This window comes from Malus domestica, chromosome 05 (assembly GCF_042453785.1).
Source record: "Malus domestica chromosome 05, GDT2T_hap1".
Classification (NCBI taxonomy): domain Eukaryota; kingdom Viridiplantae; phylum Streptophyta; class Magnoliopsida; order Rosales; family Rosaceae; genus Malus; species Malus domestica.
In genome coordinates, this window is record NC_091665.1 from 43,360,115 (window position 1) to 43,379,338 (window position 19,224).

The 19,224-nt window shown below is 37.6% G+C and overlaps 3 protein-coding genes and 1 long non-coding RNA gene across 5 annotated transcripts; 2 read left to right on the plus strand and 2 right to left on the minus strand.

The window, feature by feature from the left end:
• Window positions 1-1,190: 1,190 nt before the first annotated feature.
• On the plus strand, window positions 1,191-2,950 carry LOC103434775 (stem-specific protein TSJT1-like). Its single transcript, XM_008373128.4, has 4 exons — window positions 1,191-1,590; window positions 1,733-1,973; window positions 2,086-2,206; window positions 2,534-2,950. The coding sequence occupies exons 1-4, from the start codon at window positions 1,379-1,381 to the stop codon at window positions 2,725-2,727; spliced, it is 768 nt and encodes a 255-aa protein (XP_008371350.1). The 5' UTR covers window positions 1,191-1,378; the 3' UTR covers window positions 2,728-2,950.
• Window positions 2,951-6,522: 3,572 nt separating this feature from the next.
• LOC103435071 (mediator of RNA polymerase II transcription subunit 16-like) lies at window positions 6,523-9,591 on the minus strand. The gene is made up of 6 exons (XM_070821491.1): window positions 9,457-9,591; window positions 8,314-8,932; window positions 8,145-8,224; window positions 7,889-7,971; window positions 7,188-7,385; window positions 6,523-7,073 (listed from the first exon to the last, which is right to left on the minus strand). Exons 2-6 carry the CDS (start codon window positions 8,922-8,924, stop codon window positions 6,732-6,734), a joined length of 1,314 nt encoding a protein of 437 aa, XP_070677592.1. The 5' UTR covers window positions 8,925-8,932; window positions 9,457-9,591; the 3' UTR covers window positions 6,523-6,731.
• LOC103434769 (disease resistance protein RPV1-like) lies at window positions 9,269-13,953 on the minus strand. Of its 2 annotated transcripts, none has more exons than XM_070821490.1 (5): window positions 13,560-13,953; window positions 12,464-13,372; window positions 11,005-12,091; window positions 10,613-10,891; window positions 9,269-10,518 (listed from the first exon to the last, which is right to left on the minus strand). In XM_070821490.1, the coding sequence occupies exons 2-5, from the start codon at window positions 12,994-12,996 to the stop codon at window positions 9,706-9,708; spliced, it is 2,712 nt and encodes a 903-aa protein (XP_070677591.1). In that variant the 5' UTR covers window positions 12,997-13,372; window positions 13,560-13,953; the 3' UTR covers window positions 9,269-9,705. The 2 variants fall into 2 exon arrangements, with proteins under 2 accessions (XP_070677591.1, XP_028959033.1); XM_029103200.2 differs by having other exon boundaries at window positions 10,613-10,894.
• A 550-nt stretch (window positions 13,954-14,503) lies between these two features.
• Window positions 14,504-16,045, plus strand: LOC103427852 (uncharacterized). The gene is made up of 4 exons (XR_528390.4): window positions 14,504-14,740; window positions 14,850-15,039; window positions 15,201-15,381; window positions 15,645-16,045. It is a non-coding gene; the product is annotated as an uncharacterized lncRNA (long non-coding RNA).
• Window positions 16,046-19,224: the final 3,179 nt, after the last annotated feature.

The window sequence follows — 19,224 nt, forward strand, 5'->3', positions numbered from 1 at the left end:
AAGTCTAGTTGACTTGATAAGTTCGATAACCGCTTTCAAATGGTGTATTTTCGTAATTTCAGCTTCATTGGAATAAATTGTTATACCCGGAACATGGATGATACAGTACGTGTCACTACATAAATTGTGAGGTACTTGTGTTAAAAAATTAACTACTTAGAAAATAAAACTTGTCTCTACTTATATAATAACACGTTATATATCATTTGTGTTTTGAGTATAATAAAAAATTTCTTCTTATTTAGGCTGTTGATTATGAGCCACGTGTATGTGTCAGAGGCGCGGGGAACAGTCAAAAGAGTAATGAAATAAAATAAAAGGTTGGATTGGATGACTCAGATCACTGTCACTCACAACACATTTTTCAGTACTTTGTTTATACTTGTTCTTCAGTTTTGGATAAGAGCGTTCGTACAACTCAACACGTTTTGACTGTTTCCAAAATACCCTTTCTGTTTTATCTCCATTTTCTAATCATCCGACTGACTAGGATAACAGATTTTGGTAATAACAGCCCGAACCATCGTGCTTTAGCCGTTACATTACATGAATCTAATCTTTAAAATTTGCATAGCAGATGGATTAAACTAAACAAACGTGATCCAACCGTTGCACCATTTTTTTATGCAAATTTTTAGCTGGTTTATGATCTAAAGGATTTGAATGGTTTACTCAAATATTATTGTTACTCGAAATTCACACTTTTTTTTAGGTATGGCAAAATATCGCTATATTACAAACGGACAGCGATCCACTCTTAATCTTATTGTCTTAAGCCCAAAGATCAGGCAATCTGAACCATTCAAATTGAATCTAACGGTCCTCATTAACTTATTCCGTTGGTTTACTTACACAAACCAAGGGCTCAAATTCTCTTTTGCACAAAATAGGGGATCAAATTTACTAGTTGTTAGACATCAGACACTAAAGTTCGAAGAGGGTCCAAATTTGTTACTAACTTTAGTAAAAAGATACTGTCGTGTTGTTTATTACCATAAAGAAATTAATCATCTCTAACTAAAATGTATAAACGGACACGAATACTAATGTGATCTAAAAAACATATATTACACAAGTATTAAACTATAATTTGTTTGTAACGAAAAAAATCTTCTTAGAATGTACGAAGTCAAGGTATGCCCTAGATAAAAATAGATTATGAATCTAATCTCCCTAACTAATAGAAGAGAGAGAGAGTTTTGGATAATATTGCCACGCATACTTTTCCTACTTTCTCTCTCCCTCAGAATATTTACTATATAACCTATATACCCCAACGATAATGCATTAATCTCCATCACTTCCCTTTGCCAGTGTCAACTTCTTAGTACCCTCCTTTGTGTTTGAGAAATTTGAGATCCAAAATCTGTTTTTGAAAATGCTTGCAATATTCAACAAGGAAGTAGTGCAGCCACCGCAGGAGCTCCACAGCCCCACCGCTGCCTCCGCCAATCCCGCCATGAAGCCTCAAGAAATTGCCAAAGACTTCATGTCCTGCCATGATCCAAACAATGCCTTTTCAGTCTGTTTTGGAAACACAGCTTTGCTTGCTTATGTTCCTCCAACCAACCCCTACTCATCTCAAAAACGGTAATGCTTGCGTGCATATACATACAGACATTAAGAACGAACGAACGTCATGAACGTAGAATTTCTGTATACGACATTTGGGGCAATCACGAATCTAAATCCTTGTTTTTTTTTAATTAATTAATTGATTAATTCATTGCAGGGTGTTCTGTTCTTTGAACAACATATACTGCATTTTTCTTGGGGGCCTGAACAACCTCTGCAGCCTGATCAAGCAGTACGGGCTGTCGAAGGGCACCAATGAGGCCATGTTTGTGGTGGAGGCCTATCGGACTCTTCGCGACCGCGGCCCGTACCCAGCTGATCAGGTCCTCAAGGATCTTGATGGAAGCTTTGGATTTGTGATTTATGACACCAAGGCTGGAACCGTCTTTGCTGCACTGGTAAGTGCCAAATGAATCAAATGCAGATAGAAGAGGCTGGGTGTCCTTATCAAATTTGTGCTTAGGGTTCGTGTGTTCTTAGCCTTTCTGGTTGTGGTTTGTTTTTGTGCAGGGTGCTAATGAAGGGGTTAGCATGTTCTGGGGCATTGCAACAGATGGCTCGGTGGTGATTTCTGATAACTTGGGGGTCATGAAACAAAGCTGTGCTAAATCTTTTGCCCCATTTCCAACCGGTATGTAAAACACTATCAACATTAACACGACAAGTTACATGGCTCAAAACTTGCACGAATACAAAAATGGTTGAACTCGAACACGAGAGATTTTTCAGTGTACCGAGGAATATGGTCCTGTACACCAAGTGCTATAATCAAGTGGTTGGATACTTGAAAAAAAAAAATTTAACCACTTGTATTATGATACTTAATGTATTGGGCTACGTTCTTGAAGCACTGATAAATTTCTCCTCAAACACGGCCTATTGTGAAACTTATAATAAAATTGAAATTAACATTATTATTTAGCTTCTAATTTTTTGATGGGTGCAATTTTGGTCGCAGGGTGCATGTTCCACAGTGAGCAAGGATTGATGAGCTTTGAGCATCCAACCAAGAAGATGAAGGCAATGCCTAGAGTTGATAGTGAGGGGGTTATGTGTGGGGCCACCTTCAAGGTTGACGTCCAATCAAGGATTCCCAACATGCCACGTGTCGGTAGTGAAGCTAATTGGGCAGCATGGGGCCAACCAGCCTAGATCAAGGAGTGAAACTTATTTACGTTTAACGGCTAAGAATAATTACTTGGAACTTTTATTTTTATTTAGTTTGATTTCAATTCATGTATATATTCCTATGTAATTTATTTTCCTTTTTAAATGAGCACCTATGTACTATGAATGAAGAACTCTGTGGAGTTGTATCTCCCAAGTTTACATCTAGTGACATTTTAACCAGAAAATGAATATTGTTTTAAGAAAATATTGTATAAATCCTGATAAAATTCACACTAAAGCCGTCATTTTTAACATGGTAACCTTTTCTTAAAAAAAAAAATTATGCTGCTCTGTAGCGAGCCAAAACTTATGGTGTTATTTTACAACCCATTACTATTCACACACTCCTAAACCCGAAATCTCATGGGCGTCAACTGCTTCTGCTGCGCCTTGGGCATTCCCGAGGGCATGAGTATGTGTTGCGGCTAACGCCTGAGCTCGTTGGGCTTATGCTACTTCTGCATCTCCCTGCGCCTAAACCATCAATTTTATGATTTTTTGTTTTTGTTGAAATTTTCTTTTTTCCTTTCCATAACACCAAACTATTATCTTCATGTTCTACAAAATATATTTTCGGTGAAAATTTACTTATAATCCATGTGAAAACACTCGAAAACAAAGATATAAATATGAATCTAATGGTATTTGAATCTAAATAAAGTAAGGTAGGAAGAAAAACAAAATTCAATGAGAAAATACATAAAATAAATAAATAAAATAGAAAATGATATGATCAGTACTTTGCTACTGATTGTCCACAACAAAGGTCGCTATTAAGATAGCGACTACACCTTATACTAGTCGCTAAGATCATACCAATCTCCCTTTCTTACCATAACAACAAATTATCATATTTATGTTCTTTAAAATATATTTTTCCGTGAAATTTTTTATTATTATTCATATTTAAACACTTGTAATCAACGTTTTTAAACCTAAAGTTAAAGATATTTTAATTTAATAGTGGTTACTCAAATAAATTAAAGAAATTGGAATAGGAAAGATCGGTACCACGCTACTGATTCTTGCCTAGTCATACTTAAATCATCTTTCTTGAGGGTTGAACCCCATTTGACAATATTTTGGGCCTCACTACTACAATTTTCACTTTTTTTTTTTGCTTAAATATTCTACTAAATATGCATTTGTTGCTCAATATATCGTAAATTTACTTCCAAATGCCTTACAAAGTTTTCCTTCATGCTCACGAAATATATTTTTTGAAAATAAAAAATTTGAGTGACTCATTGTTTTTAGTTGGTTTGGAAAATTCGTACATAAATCATCGTTCAATCTATTTATTTTCACTTTTGCCTCACTATGAAGTTTTAAAAATTAATGTAAGACTTTCCGTTGGTATTCTTGAGGGTGGAACACGTTTACAACAATGTCACTAAATAATTTTCACTTACTTTTATAGTTTTTGTCTTAAATATTCTACTAAATATATATTTGTTGTTCAATAAATCATAAAACTGCATCCAAATGCCGTATAAAGTTTTCCTTAATGCCCACGGAAAATATTTCGCGAAAATAAAAAATTTACATTTTTCACAAGAAATATGGAACAACACTCACTGTTTTTAGTCAGTTTTAAAAATTCGTACTTAAATAATTATTCAATCTAATATTTTCACATTCGCCTCACTATGAAGTTTTGAAAATCAATGTAAGGCTTCCTTAATGCTAATGGAAAACATTTCGAGAAAATAAAATTTTGCATTTTTCACAAAAAAAAACGTGGGTATTAAGTTAACTACTATATTCTGGGGCTCACTACTATATTTTTCACTTATTTTTTAGTTATCATATTAAATATTCTACTAAATATTGATTATTGCTTAATAAATCGTAAACCACTACCAAATGCCTTATAAATTTTTCCTTAATGCTCATGAAAAATATTTCGCGAGAATAAAAAATTTGAGTTTTTCCCAAAAAACATGGGTTAACACTCACAGTTTTTAGTCAGTTTTAAAATTTCGTACTTAAATCATCGTTCAATCAATTATTTTCACTTGCGCCTCACCATGAAGTATTGAAAATTAATATAAGACTTTCCGATGATATTCCTGAGGGTGGAAACCCAATTTGACATTGTTTTGGGCCTCACTACTACTATATTTTTCACTTATTTTTTTTTAGTTTTCAGCTTAAATATTCTACTAAATACACATTTATTGCTCAATAAACCGTAAAATTGCTTCCAAATGCCTTAAAATGTTTTCCTTAATGCTAATGGACAATATTTCGAGAAAATAAAAATTTTGCATTTTTCACAAAAATGTGGGAACTCATAGTTTTTAGTGAGTTTTCCATTGAAAATGTCTCGATTCCGGTAGTTATATGTTTGTTATTCTTCAATCCAAATCTCAGAACCAAACAGGTGTTAAAAAGAAATGGAGAGACAAAATGGTGTAGTTCATCTGACGTAACAATAGTTTCCAAGCAATTGTATCAGAAATCTGTAATTTCCCTTAAGACTACATACGTTTCATCGCGAGTCACAGCTAGATGCGAAGCACGCTTTCGGTCCTTGTAATCTTAAAACTATACAACTGTTCCTCAACGTAATCAAACCGTCAAATACTTGGACAACCCTTAGGGAAGGAAGAGATTACCGAAGCAAGTCATCGAAAGCCGGAGGAGGGTAAATATCACCAGCAATTGGACTAGAACTTCCGGGTTTCCATTCAGATCAGTTTGACTTGATTAAAGCTCGTTGAAGACACAGACCACAGCATCTGCTCCATGTTTGATAATCCCCACACAAGACGGGAAGCGAAGCCGGTAAAACCTAGGCAGTGATTAGTCGAGATCGACAAAAATGTGCAACAAGTCCGGAAGGTTGATCAGAATAGAACAATAACCAAAAGCATAAGGAGTTATAGTTTAGATGGCACAGCCTATTTTAGCACAATCTCGCAATGTTGATTCGAAAGAGAAAAAACTAACCTCCCTCCAATCTGGCAAAGGGTCATATAACAATTTCCCTCCGAGTTTAGTGGCAATGGGGTTCTGCATGGAAACTACTCAAATAGGTGAAAATATGAAGGCAAACTATTTTAACGGTAATAATCTCAGTGCTATATTGCTGAAAGATGACTGGTTACATTTAGGTTGCGGGGTTTAGACAGCATCGTCTCCATTGTGATTATCATTTACCAAATTACCAAAGATGTTTAAACTGAATGTATAAGGTGCTGGTGAAATTGTTCTCCCTACCAGTTTGAAATTTGTGGAACCAAACGCCTCAACCCTCGGCAAAACCTGTGTGTGGATTTCAAATTCATAAATTAGTTAATATAATAACAAGTGAGATGCTAAACGAAGCAATCGAAAAGGAAAAAAGGCACCAAAGAAGCCTATAAGATATGGTTGGACAGGACAGGATATAACTATGTTAGCATCTAAAATCGTACATTGAAGCAGACTTTGGGACAGCATGAAACGTTATAAACTCTGGGCACGCTTATCAGAAACAAAATTTGAAATCTGATATAAAGCGTTTGAAGACCATTAATCACAATCACCACCTCCTCACGTGAATCATCTTGCGATAAGCAGACTTCGAGAGGGCCGAGTTCCTTACGTCTCATTTGCTAAATTCAAGTGTAGCTGAATGGAGTTTTTACTTGCTCAATTCCAATCACTGCATTAGTCAGTGACTAATAATAATTGCTCCACTCAACCTTTTGTTTCCTTTTGAATTGCTTATAATTGCATCTTTCAACATTTATTTCCTATGAAATTCTTTATAATTGTGGCCACTCAGACTTATTTCTCTTAAGTTCTCTATAATTGTTTACCATAAATAACTAATTACAATATTTTAAGACAATATGACATAGTTTCCAAGTACAACTAGACTTGGTATTTGTTTTACAAAGTATTGTATTTTATAAATAATTATATATATAATATATATCAAATTTCAGGTCCCACAATGAGGCGAAGCATGCCTTAAGGCTTTCGCCTGGGCGGGGCTACCATGAACCGCTTCGCCTGTGCCTTTGCCTCTTAAAACATTGCCCCAGACCCACATAAGTGTTCAGGCCAAATGCTGCATCTCTTTCAGACATCCCGCGCTTCCTCGGCAACAAGCCATCGGCTCCATAATAAACATCACAACTTTCCAAAGATCCGGAATCAAGTGGGTCTGAAGAATTACATAGCTTGGTGGTATCATCTTGAGGACCCATATCATCTGGACCAGACCAAGGCTCTCCGTACATATTGCGCCTTCCCCGCTCTTCGGCTGGAGGGCGGAGTTCTAGCTCTCGGAGCAACAAACCAGCAGCATCTGCACCTCTAGGCCGGGGCATATTCTGTATAGCCAATCAGAAAAAATATTGTCAAACATGACCATTTTTCAGCGTGTAACTTTCAACAAGAGAAAAGAATAAGTTAAAGATTAAGAAGTTCAACGGTCAATAGAAAACCTGAACATGTGGAACTAATGCTGGTTCAACAGCCGTTGCTTCAGGATCAATGCCTGATAACGTTTCGCCAGATGCCTGCCATGGCTCCGGTACCAAAGCAGATGGATTTAACAACCCGGCTTGCTTGTCTAGAACCATTGCCCTAACTTCTTGTGCTTTTGTACCTTCCAGTAGCCTGCACTTTAACCTGTCGAGACACTGCATCAAAACAGATATAATTTTATGAGTCCTTTTTCTAGGTGATTTTTTTTCTTGGTAATCTTTTGCTTGGCAAGTAGAACTGTTAACATCTCTTGCTTGTAATGTCAATTGGCTTTAACAGCAAAAGTCTTTTTTCTTTTTCTTTTAAATTCCAGATGAGCATGTTCAACACTACCAGGCCATTCATATAAGAAAAAATTATGTGTCATGAATTCATTTAAATTCAGCATATTTCACTACTTGCACAAACAAAATATATTACATCGTATGTCTGAAATTTTTTATCAATATTCTAGAGGCGCGCACATGAGTAATTATGAACAAAACATCTCCGAGATTGTGTAATAAACTGTTAATGCATCAAGATTTATAACATTGTAAAATACAGCAAATAATTACACTAAAATGACACCTTTGGTCCTAATTGTCATGAAAAAATTAATATGTACAAGAAAATTTATAAGCATCTTGAAAAACCTGCGTCGTAGCTAAAAACTTACAGGACCAAATCGTTGTCTGTGTTGAGCAGTAGGAAGAGAATGAAAATTTGCATCCAGTACCGCAATGACACTGTTCAGGGAAACTGCAATGAACAAACAAAAAAACACAATGTGCACATCATTTACGAAGAAATTTTGCATGAAACGCATATATAAAAAATTGGAGACCTATAATTTGTTTCCTAATTTTTCAAGAAATACTTTGCTATTCATCAGTCACACGACAATACCACAAAAAAGAATCCAAAGTTATTACCAATGCCATCCTCTGCAGCACTCCGCGTACAGCCAACAACATCCCACCAATCAACCCCAACGAAAAGACTCCACCAAAACCTGCCATCATGACCATCACTCTATCGAAACTTAAACATCCATAAAAAATCATTTCAGGGCTTCAAGGTTTATCAAGGTGGAAGAAGTACCTTTCGGCAATGGCCCGTTCCGAGGTTGACGAGTTTGCCTTCACTTGGCTGCTTGGAACAGTAGGAGGAAGAACACGTATTATTTTTAAAACTGTACGGTCCTTAACACTATCATACCAAACAGAAGCTGAGCAGCAGCTTGTCGATGAAAAGGCAGGGGCAGCAATTGCAGCTCCAACGTTAATCTTGTAGTTATCAACAGGTGCAAAGTTCGAACCAGAGAAGATGTGAACCCCACCCCGGAGGAAAGCAACAGCAATCTCACCACCATGAGCAGAATAGACTATTTGAGCGAGTGTTCTAACATCACTTGACAGGTCAAAAGGATCAAAACTGACTCGTTTTACTTTCTCTATGCCAGAATCAGGAGTCTTCCTTGCATCTGTGGTTGCTGTTGTCGCTGCTGCTTGGTGACTTTTAAAATCATTAGTTGGTTGTATGCTTGTGTCCACTTTGGATAGCCAAACAGTTTGCATTGGTGCCTGCCCACCAAAACTGGAAGTAGGATTTCCAAATATTTGGTGAAGAACAACAGGCTGAAGTGATGATTCCCAGCGTTGCACTCTCCATCCTGTAATTGATGGACCCTCATCTGGATCACAAGGAGACATGTATTGTCCTGCACTCATGATTCAATTCATGCAACTACTATAGTTCAGACGTATTTCTATGAAAACTTAGTTTCTTATCAGGAAAAAAAAAAAGGGTTGTCATTACCTAGCAGGCCAGATAGAATAAAACTCCGATATTACACCAGAATCAAAGGTAAGGTAAAGATAAACAAAAAAGGTCGTACCCAGTGCACAAGGCTCCCGCTTTACGCAGGGTCTGGGAGAGGTGAATGTCGGCTAGCCTTACCCCCATTTATGAAGAGGCTGCTCCCAAATAAACAAATAAACAAATAAACAAATATTGTACGGAAACGAGAAATGATGACACACTTGTTCAGAAACGATTTAGACTCTAACAAACCAACTTTCAGAGATTTTTTTTTTGGGAAAATGTACATCTGGATTAGAAAAGACAAACAAATAAACAAATAAATAAATGCATGCTTCGTTACACCACCAACTTGCAATTGAATTCCCAAACGCATAACAGAAGAGGAAAGAAAAGGTTTTCAAGGAAGAGGACAATTTGTACCCTCAACTATGACAACAGCTATGACAGAACCACCACGGGTTGGATCGAAGGCAACCGCAGTAACTCCAAATCCCCATGTAGTGGTGGTTGCAGATTGAGATGCAGCCTCGGGACTCACATATGCCGAAAAATTAGAAACTAGAGAGCAGTGAAGTGGTACAGTATCACTGAAATCTTGATCCGTCTGCTTTCGCGGTTGTCAAAATTTGAATGGAAGTATCACGAGCTGACGTGATGATACTGTACCATCTAATAATTTCTTGGGAGCAGGAGGGGGGTGGTGTGGAAACTCAATGAGTTTAACGCGCTTTCCAAGGCTGGAAACTCAATGAGTTTGGGGTGATTGAGATACACGTGTGTCCACATGCCTGAAAAATCTGGCATTCTTACTAATGCAAAGCAGTCTTCTATCTCCAGGATATCCAAACTTTTTGGTAAATCTGTGATCTCGACAAGGTTTCTGCAACCAATCAAGAATAGTGCATGAAGCATGGAGAGGCCACTGAGGCTTGGAAGGCTCCGAAAATTATTCTTATCTAGACGTAAGTTCTGTAAACAAGGTAGACTACTCCCAATATCATTAGGCACTTCCTCTAAATTGTTGTCCACCAAAATTAAGTCTCTTAAAGAGCGTAAGCCTCGTAAGGAAGGTAGCTGCAAAGGACACTTCAAGTAACTCAAAGATAAGCACTCAAGCTTCTCCAATCGTACGATGGAAGGTGGTACTTTTTTTATGGCCGTCCCATCAACAAAAAGAGTGACCAATGATGCCATTTTTCCCAAGTGCTTAGACAAGCTTCGGAATCTTGAACAACCATCGAGAACAAGAGTTTTGACAGATTTCGACTTGTAGAAACTCCTTGGGAGAGCCTTAAGCGTTTTACAGTCTTTCAAATTCACCAACACAAGACTCTTGAGATCTCCGATGGACTTGTGAACTTCAGCCAACCTCTTACAGTCTTTGAGTATCAATTTCTCAAGATTTGGGAGTTTCGAAAAGTCTGGAGATTGTGTTAGATCGTGGGAGTGGCTGAGATTCAGAATCTTCAACTTATTAAGCAACTGTTAGGCAAAACCATATTCAAATACAAATTTAAAATCCAAAAAGAAGATAAAAATAATTCCTAATTTGGTTCAGGTTACGCATTGTACTTACCCCAGAATACTCACAAAGAACTTGTTTGAGGCTGCTGTACCGCATGTCGATAGCGACTATGTTTGGTTGACACAGTTCTATTGGTATGAACTCCAATGGGAATCCATGCCAGCAAAGCCATCTTAATTTTTTGGAAAGACATTGGTATCCCCCAGCGAGCCGAACGTAGTTTAGTTGGAGCAATCTCAGTCTCTTCATATTTCTAAACGCCCCAGTACTGAAACTAGTCTCTTCAAGACTTGGCAAATTCAAAGCCAAACCGTCAATTTTTTCAGTTCCCTGCTATCAGAAAAAATAGACTCCAAATAAGAAAAGGCTTTGCATGAAAAAAATTTAGATTACTTACATATGCTTACACGTTTAACATAAAGTTTGATTGGGAAGGTACTTACAGATTTGTCTATCAATACATCATTTACATCTTCAGGAAGCCACAATCTACTCCGTTCTCCAGGGAAATCGGGATTTTCTGCATGCACGATATCTCTGCCCATATCCCGAAGCAAATCATGCATCATAATCTTGTTTTCTCTATTAATAGTTACAAGGCACCGGTCAAGGAGGACCTCGATTCCTGTTGTTGCATAAAAGCCACAACCATCCAAGATTTGCATGACATCGTTCTTGTCCATTCCAATAAAAAAACAAGCTATATCGAGGAATATCCGCCTCTTGTAATTATCATTTAGCCCGTCGTAACTTATTTTCAGTTGTGCCTGAATTTCTCCACGAGGAATCATTTTCAATTCATCCAATATACTTCTCCATTCATCTACACTTCGTTTGAAAAGAGTAGATCCTAAAACTTCAAGAGCCAGCGGCAATCCTCCACAGTAATTGACAACTTCTCTTGCGAGCACAAGATATTGACTAGGACAACAACTACTTCTGAACGCATGCCAACTTAGGAGCTCAAGAGCTTCTTCCCAGTCCATTCCTTTCGCCCGATATATCTCATCAACTGCAAATTCTTTTAGCACACGTTCGTTTCTAGTTGTGATGATGATTCTGCTCCCCGGGCCAAAGGAGTGGCAATTTCCAGCTAATTCACGTAGCTGCTTCACATCGTCTACATCATCAATTATGACAAGTACCTTTAAGTGTTGAAATCTTTCCCCTACCAAGGCGGTCCCTGCAGCAACACTGCTTACCTTTGTCTTGGTTTGCAAGATATCAGAAAGAAGTTGTTTTTGCAATTTTTCTAGTTTCTTTTCCCGCACTTTTTCAAGGAAACATTTACCTTCAAACCTTTCACAAAATTCGTTATAAATGGCTTTAGCAATCGTTGTTTTACCTATTCCACCCATGCCCAAAATTCCAATCATGCGAACATCTTCCGAATCTTCGATGTGTAAATAATTACTGATATCTTGCACTCGAGAATCTAGTCCGACTTGGTAGGGCGCTACGTCTAAGTATGTGTTGTTTAGCTTCCTAGTGACTTCCTCAGTAATCATCCTGATAAACTTTGCTTCATGCCTGGCATTAGTCAAGTTGAGAAGCAAAACGAAGATTGTTATACAACCACAAGACGAAATTGAACTAATACACAAAATTACTTATCATGACTACAGATTTTAGTTAAGACAATTTTCTTTGAGATGTTGTGTTTAAACTTAGCAAACATCAATTAAATTTAAATTTAAAAAAGAAACACAAACAAACAAAAACAGCCTCCCTTCCCTACGCAGCCATTCGCCGGCGGCTTCCCTGCAGTGATTAGTGTAGCCTCAACAGTTTAAGCTTTATTGTATGATTTTATTAATAGAGGACTAAGGAAAATAATACATGATATTGACAAGCAAAAGTACGTTAAGGCCTTAATTCATAAAAGAAGGAACTAGTAAGTACCCGTCCAAAGTGTTTCTGAGATCCCAGCCAGACAAATTCGAAGCTTCAGTAAGAGCAGTTCTCCACCTCTCTTCCTTCCACCTCTCTACCTTATTTTCATCTATAAGTTCCAGAAACAATTTTCCAAAACTGTCAGTCTGTTTCCTGACATGCGAAGGATCAACGTCATAGAATATCGGCAAAACCAATTGCCCCAGCGTTTTTCTACACTCCATGATCTTAACCAGCTCCTCGAGGCACCAGCCGGAGTTCGCATACTGTCTAGAGAAGACGATGATAGAGATCTTAGAACCTTGGATTGCTCGTACAAATTTGGTTTTTAAATCTTCTCCCTTTTTTAGTTCTTCGTCGTCAATAAAAGCGTTGATTCCGGCCCTTGTCGATGCTTCATAAAGGTGGCCCGTGAAGTTTTTACGTGTGTCTTCGCCTCTGAAGCTTATGAACACATCGTAAAGCCAACCTTTTGAGGAAGGGGACGAGGACATTTGCTCGAAAGACAAGGCCGAGGGAGCAAAAGAGGAAGATGAGGACATCAAAGACGACCGGAATTGCGATGGGCGAAGTGGTAGGATACGAACACCAGTACCATGATTAACAGCTCTTCTTATAATTAATAAACCCCGCCACAAATATAAGCGGTGCAGTTGACTGAAGAGGGCTGATTCGGTATGGGATCCCAAATTCCAAACGGAAAAATTTCGGGACGAGATTCTGAAACCCACCGAACCGAAATTTCGGGATTTCCGAAAAATTTTCGGGATTTCGGTACAGTTTGGTATTTCCCAAATCTCCTACGCGGATTGTCGATTTGAAACCTCTGATTGTTGTATCGGCTCTCCGTGGTTGGCTGCAAGTCCCGATTTCACAGGGAGACTTCGAGGCGGAGGCGAAGGAGCTAGGGTCTGCTAGCTTCGAGGAGGAAAAAAACGAGTTAGAGAAGAACCATATGATTAAAAACTCCAAATTTCAAACTAAATGTAACACGAAATTGAAAACCCCCAGATCCAAAACCCCATAATTCAAATGCCCAAATTAAAAACGAATTGAAGCCAGACTTTACCACATCAAGATTACCTGATGAAGACAAGAAGGTTACCTTAATGAAGAGAGAAGTGGAAGGAAGCAGAGGTGGCTGTATTGATCATCGAATGCAGAGGAAGTTGTCAAATGCAAAAAGAAAAATGGAGGACTGGATGTAGTGTGAAGGTAAGGGGGAGAGAGCGAAAGAGTGGAGGTCGAGAGAGAGAGAGAGTTAAGGAGTGAAGGTTGGGTTTGGGCGGAGTAAAGAACGCATCAATCATCGATATCTGTAAGCAATGACACATGCCTTGTCACAAAAAATTAATTAAAAAACACAACCAAAATATCTGGAACATGAAAGACAAAAAGAATAGAAAAGAAAAGGCAGAGAAACAAATGCTGAGATTGCACGAAAGAGAGAGGGCGCCTATCCATCACAAAAAAATAATTAAAAAATACTCATCACACACAACAATGCAAACCTTTAGCATATTATTATATTTCGTAGTCTGTCGTTTTGAATGGATAATGGCAAATTGCAATGATTCATAGTTGATACTTACCCTTTCTCTCTAACCAATTTCTTCATCATTTTTTGTCCTTTTGTTTGTCCAACAACCCATTACTTTATTCCTTTCACCGTACAAAGCAGACAATACGAACCGAATCCGAACCTGATGACAAACGCGAAGCCCGGAAGGACAAAACATACTTTTTACTGTAGCTACTGTCCGTCCAAACCGAGTTAGGATTCTCTTCTTTCCTTTTTTCATCCTCTTCCCTTACATTCTTTATTTTTTTTTTTTTTTTGTAAAAAATTAATATAAGAGATTAACGTGTTGTTAGGGAAAGGAAAAAAAGATGGAAGAGAGTCTTAGGTGCAGTTTGAGATTGAAGTGATTAAAAAAAAAAGTTGGGATGAAAAAAGGTTGATAGGGGTTTTGAATTTTGGTAAACATTTCAAAACAGTTTTATTTTAAAGATTCACATGAAAAAAAAGTTAAAAAGTGGAAGCTGCATTTTGCAGCTTAAAGAAGCCTCTTATTATACAGTACCAAGTTAATGAATTTTTTCAATTTGCCAATACTGCCCCCTCCTTTCTCCTTTCTCCTTCTCCTGATTCCTACACTCTGCACTCTCTCTCTTTCTCTCTCGCAAAACACTCCGCACGCCCCTCTTCCCACCTCTTCCTCCTCCTCCTCCTCCTTTCTCTCCGTCGGTCTCAGCGCCACACCGCCGTCGCCTTCCAGGTACCAGGTACTCGATTTGCTTTCAATTTTTGTTGTAATTAATTAATTTAATTTTTAGGTTGGGGTTTGGCTGCTCTCTGATGATGAACCCATTTTTTGGGGTTTTCTGAAACAAGGTTTTGTGTGGCAACCAACGAACGAGCTCGATCTCATTGATTAGGTAAACATAACTGTCAAGCTACTGCCATTTTCACCGATGCTCATATCGAGCAGAAGAAAGTGTCCAATGCCATTTGGCTTTTGATCTCTCTGCTCAGTACGACGCCATTCCCACTCCAGTCAAGTTGATTCGCTGAAATGTCTCAGGTATGATTTTTCACCCAGGCCTTGAAAAGTTTCTTTTCAATTCTTCCAAACTTTGAATATTTTTTTTCCTGCGTTGTATGGTTCGAAAATGAACTTGTGTGGTTGTTGATTGAAATGGGAATCACAATTTATCTTTGTTTTGGGACTCTCTGCATTTCCAGTTCCGCTTTCCGCATTTGTGGGTACTATGCATAGTTGGCCTCCGAGTTGTTTGATTAAATGCCTCAAAGAAGTATATGGGAAATTGGGAATCATATTGGGGGACTACTGCAACCTGCAAAGGTTCTAATAAAAGGACCTTCAAGTTAGGTCAGGTGACGCACTCAACTGCTTCAGTGATTGGTAATACTTTCTTCTTGTGTGTGCTGCCCATGTTATTCATTTTGGTTTGTATATTGCATTATGTTGAATAAATAAGCAATACATAAGCAACTGGTTGTACTTAAGGACAAGAAAAGCATTTATCAGTTGAGAAGATGATGATGAATTGCTGGACAACAATTCAATTGATGTTAATTTATGATTTCCTTGTAGCTTTTATTTAGCATGAGTTTGACTATGACTGCAAACTATATTTATAATTGAATGGCCTTTGCCTGAAACAGTTAGCAGACTCACTGATGAAGTGAAGACTTGGAAACTGAGACGCATAGAATAAGTGAGACAAATTCAGGAACTCCTCATCCAGCTGAATATGTCAGTGCAAGGAGTCCAGCTGTTTCTGGTAGTAGGAGCTGAAAAGGTTCATAATGCAGTAGGAAGTCTGGAAGTGTTCCGTTGATATGCAGTGTTTTAAATATAGTTATGCCAGAACGGATTGCGCCTTATATGCAATGAAATGTGTTCTGAAAATTGTTGGTGGTGTTGGTGTAAACCATTTTTATTTATTTTTAAACAGATGTTGCACTTTTGAGTAAATAGGGGACAGTCATCGAGCAAATTCCACTTGTATTCTGTATATGCAGATGTAATGAAAATTTTTGTGAAAATCAGTTATCGTTGTAAAGATTTTGTGTTTCGGATTTTGAATAATCTAGTATTGTAATGAAGTAGTTTATCATACTAATTAATATTTAAGATAAAGTTTATAAATATTTTACTTTTACAAATAAAGTATTGTTGTAAACATTCCTAGTTTAAGTATGATTGTGTAAATCCTAGATAAGATTTGATTCTAGTTATCCTTTCCTATTACAACTTGTATTACTTAGAGAAGAAGGAATATCTTCTCTCCCTTTACTACTATAAATAAAGGCACAATGTAGGAGGGATAACAACACACACATTCCCCTACAATTCTACAAACACACATCTCTCTCCTCTCTCTCTCTGCCGCCGGCCCTAGTCCCTCTGTCAGATAAAATAGACCACAACACGTTATCAGCACGCTCTTCACGCTGTGCTTAGAAGAATTTAAAGAGAATTTATTCGTCTACAATCAGGGGAGTATTACGTTTCAATTATTTTTAATTGATTAAATCTTGATTTTATTGAATTCATATATTGTTATTGATTCAATTTATTTTTCTTCTTATGTTGAACGTGATACAAGCTTGAAGATGAAAGCCGAAATTGAAGAAATAATTTTTTCTGCATCAAACCAATTCATCCATATCATCACGCAATCAGGTTCTTTCCAAACAACGGCTTTTAACTCGATATTTTGCAAGCCCTGATAGCATGAACATTCACCATGATGCATGACCCAACTTTACGTTTAACGTATTTTAGATTCTACATAAATTGTGTATGCTTCATCATCAAAATTGCTACAATTATGTGAATTTGATATTTGTCATGAATTGAATCCTACATATGTACATGCATTGAAACTATTATTTGCATATGCATCAACGTAAATATGTGATTCATTAAAATTATACATGCATATAATATAATTGAATACAAAAAAAAAAAAAAAAAAAAAACGAAAATTTTTTTTTTTAGGGCTGCACACAGCAGCCCATTCCCCTCTTCTCACCCCGTGGGCCTGTAATCCCACCCGAGGGTTCTTGGCCTATATTTTTAGGCCCCGAGATTTTATTATTTAATTTTTTTTTTAAATAATATGGGTTTTTATATTTTCACCCACATTTTAATTTGGTCCCGAAGACCAAAAATAAATTAATTCACTTATCATTATACAATATTTCTGCATATATTCTTTGCATATTTGTTTGCATATATATATTTGTGTTTGCCTGCAGGAATATATGAACCTGAAGTTCATAATTACTTTGAAACCCGAAGTTTCTTATACACATGCCTTGTTTGAAAACCCGAAGTTTTCACTTAAATATATCACCCATGAAAACCCGAAGTTTTTCATGCAAAATTAAACCAATACATGTCTATTAGAACCTGTATGTTCTACTCCTATGTGAATGGATTGATTTTTCTCCATTACACTAACCACATCTTGTCCATCTATTTTGTGATAGGAACATGTCGAACTTGAACAAACTCGACTTCACCGCTTTGGAGGTTTCTGGAAGGAACTACCTCAAGTGGGTTCAAGATGTGAAGCTCCACCTCACTGCAAAGAACTTACGTCCTGCTATTGAAGAAGCAACAGATAAACCTGTTGGCGAGGCTGAAAAAGCCACTGCTATGATCTTCATCCGAAGACATATCCATGACGCTCTACAAACTGAGTACCTTGCTGAGGAGGATCCACGTGCATTATGGGTCGCTTTGGCTGATCGTTTCGATCACCAAAAGGACATATTCTTGCCTGAAGCAAGACACGACTGGCAACACTTGCGCTTCCAAGACTTTAAGTCTGTGAATGAATATAATTCTGAAGTTTGTCGAATCCGATCACTTCTCAAGTTTTGCAATGAAACTTTGACTGAAGAGGATCTCCTGGAGAAGACCTACTCGACCTTCTCTGCTTCTAATATTGTCCTGCAGCAACAATATAGAGCTCAGAAGTTCACTAAGTTCTCGGATTTGATCTCTGTTTTACTTCTTGCTGAAAAGCAGAACCAGCTGTTGATGAAGAATCATCAAGCTCGACCTACTGGGGCTACTGCTGTGCCTGAAGCACATTATAGCACTAATCAGCACCCAAAACGCCAAAAGAGACGTGGTAAGGGCGGCCAGAAGCCATCCCACCAAGGTCAACAGAGCCAAGGCCCATCCAAGGGAGGAAACAAAGCCCAGAAGCGCCCAAACCTCGCTCCCAAGGCCCCGAACTTCAAGAATAAGGGCAAAGCACCTGCCACAATGAATGACGATATGTGCTATCTGAAGGAATTATTTTGTAAAACATGTTCATTTGAGCAACATCATATAGCATGCAATTAACAATTAAAGGCGGAATCATGCTTACATGCACTCAAAAACAAAACATTTACCCATGAAATTCAAAGCCTAGTAGATTGGTGAACCAATAATCAACTCAAAAATAAGTGAGTTGAAATTAATACCTTTGTAGATTCCTCTTTGCATAAGCAAAGGCTAATCACCCAAAGAGATAGGGGCCTTCATTCCTTGCTTCTTAGATCCATGGATTTGTATGGAAGAATAGGTTCTCCAAGTTCCCAAAATTGAGAACCTCTAAGTCTCTACACCAAGGAGAGATTGGATGATGAATGAGTGACCTTGGAGTAGTAGGATTGCTAGATGTACCCTCCAAGGTGTTGGCCTCTTTAGAGAGAAATGGAGAGACAATTCTCACCCATTTTTCCCTAAAATAAACCCATTTTTCACTTAATGAATATTTAGTTATAAAGTCATTTATATAGTCACTTCTTTAAGTGACCTAAATAACCAAACAACCCTAATTCATCACACTATGGCCGGCCATTTAGGGGATTTTGGGCTTTTGGGCTTTAATGAATCTTCATTCATTAAATTGTCATACAACTTAAGTTAATGGGCTTGACGTTCGAAGCCCATTGGGCCTTAAGGTCCAAAACTATCCCGAAGTCTTTAACGAACTTATTCGTTTGATTAATTAACATATTAATTAATCCTTGCCATAAATAAATGATTAAACCATTTAATCATTCTTACTCATTTCCGTTTAATCTCCAATCTCCACCTTTCACGGTGTGCGATCCATTAGGTTCCTTTTAGCGAGGTAGTGGGCGATTAAAACCATTTTACATCGATTGTGAATTGAAACTATTTTCAATTCTCCCTTTAGTGATTACACACGTTTAGGGCTTCCACAAACCA

What these genes read in the sequence shown, in the direction of transcription:
- LOC103434775 (XM_008373128.4), top strand. Translation starts at nt 1,379, where the DNA reads ATGCTTGCAATATTCAACAAGGAAGTAGTGCAGCCACCGCAGGAGCTC. An exon ending in CCCTACTCATCTCAAAAACG is followed by an intron (nt 1,591 to 1,732) that starts GTAATGCTTGCG and finishes AATTCATTGCAG; the next exon opens with GGTGTTCTGTTCTTTGAACA. An exon ending in TTTTGCCCCATTTCCAACCG is followed by an intron (nt 2,207 to 2,533) that starts GTATGTAAAACA and finishes TTTTGGTCGCAG; the next exon opens with GGTGCATGTTCCACAGTGAG.
- LOC103434769 (XM_029103200.2), bottom strand. Translation starts at nt 12,996, where the DNA reads ATGTCCTCATCTTCCTCTTTTGCTCCCTCGGCCTTGTCTTTCGAGCAA. An exon ending in CTCAGAAACACTTTGGACGG is followed by an intron (nt 12,092 to 12,463) that starts GTACTTACTAGT and finishes GACTAATGCCAG; the next exon opens with GCATGAAGCAAAGTTTATCA. An exon ending in TTCTTTGTGAGTATTCTGGG is followed by an intron (nt 10,519 to 10,612) that starts GTAAGTACAATG and finishes TTTGCCTAACAG; the next exon opens with TTGCTTAATAAGTTGAAGAT.
- LOC103435071 (XM_070821491.1), bottom strand. Translation starts at nt 8,924, where the DNA reads ATGTCTCCTTGTGATCCAGATGAGGGTCCATCAATTACAGGATGGAGA. An exon ending in GAACGGGCCATTGCCGAAAG is followed by an intron (nt 8,225 to 8,313) that starts GTACTTCTTCCA and finishes TCATGATGGCAG; the next exon opens with GTTTTGGTGGAGTCTTTTCG. An exon ending in CATTAGTTCCACATGTTCAG is followed by an intron (nt 7,074 to 7,187) that starts GTTTTCTATTGA and finishes TTGGCTATACAG; the next exon opens with AATATGCCCCGGCCTAGAGG.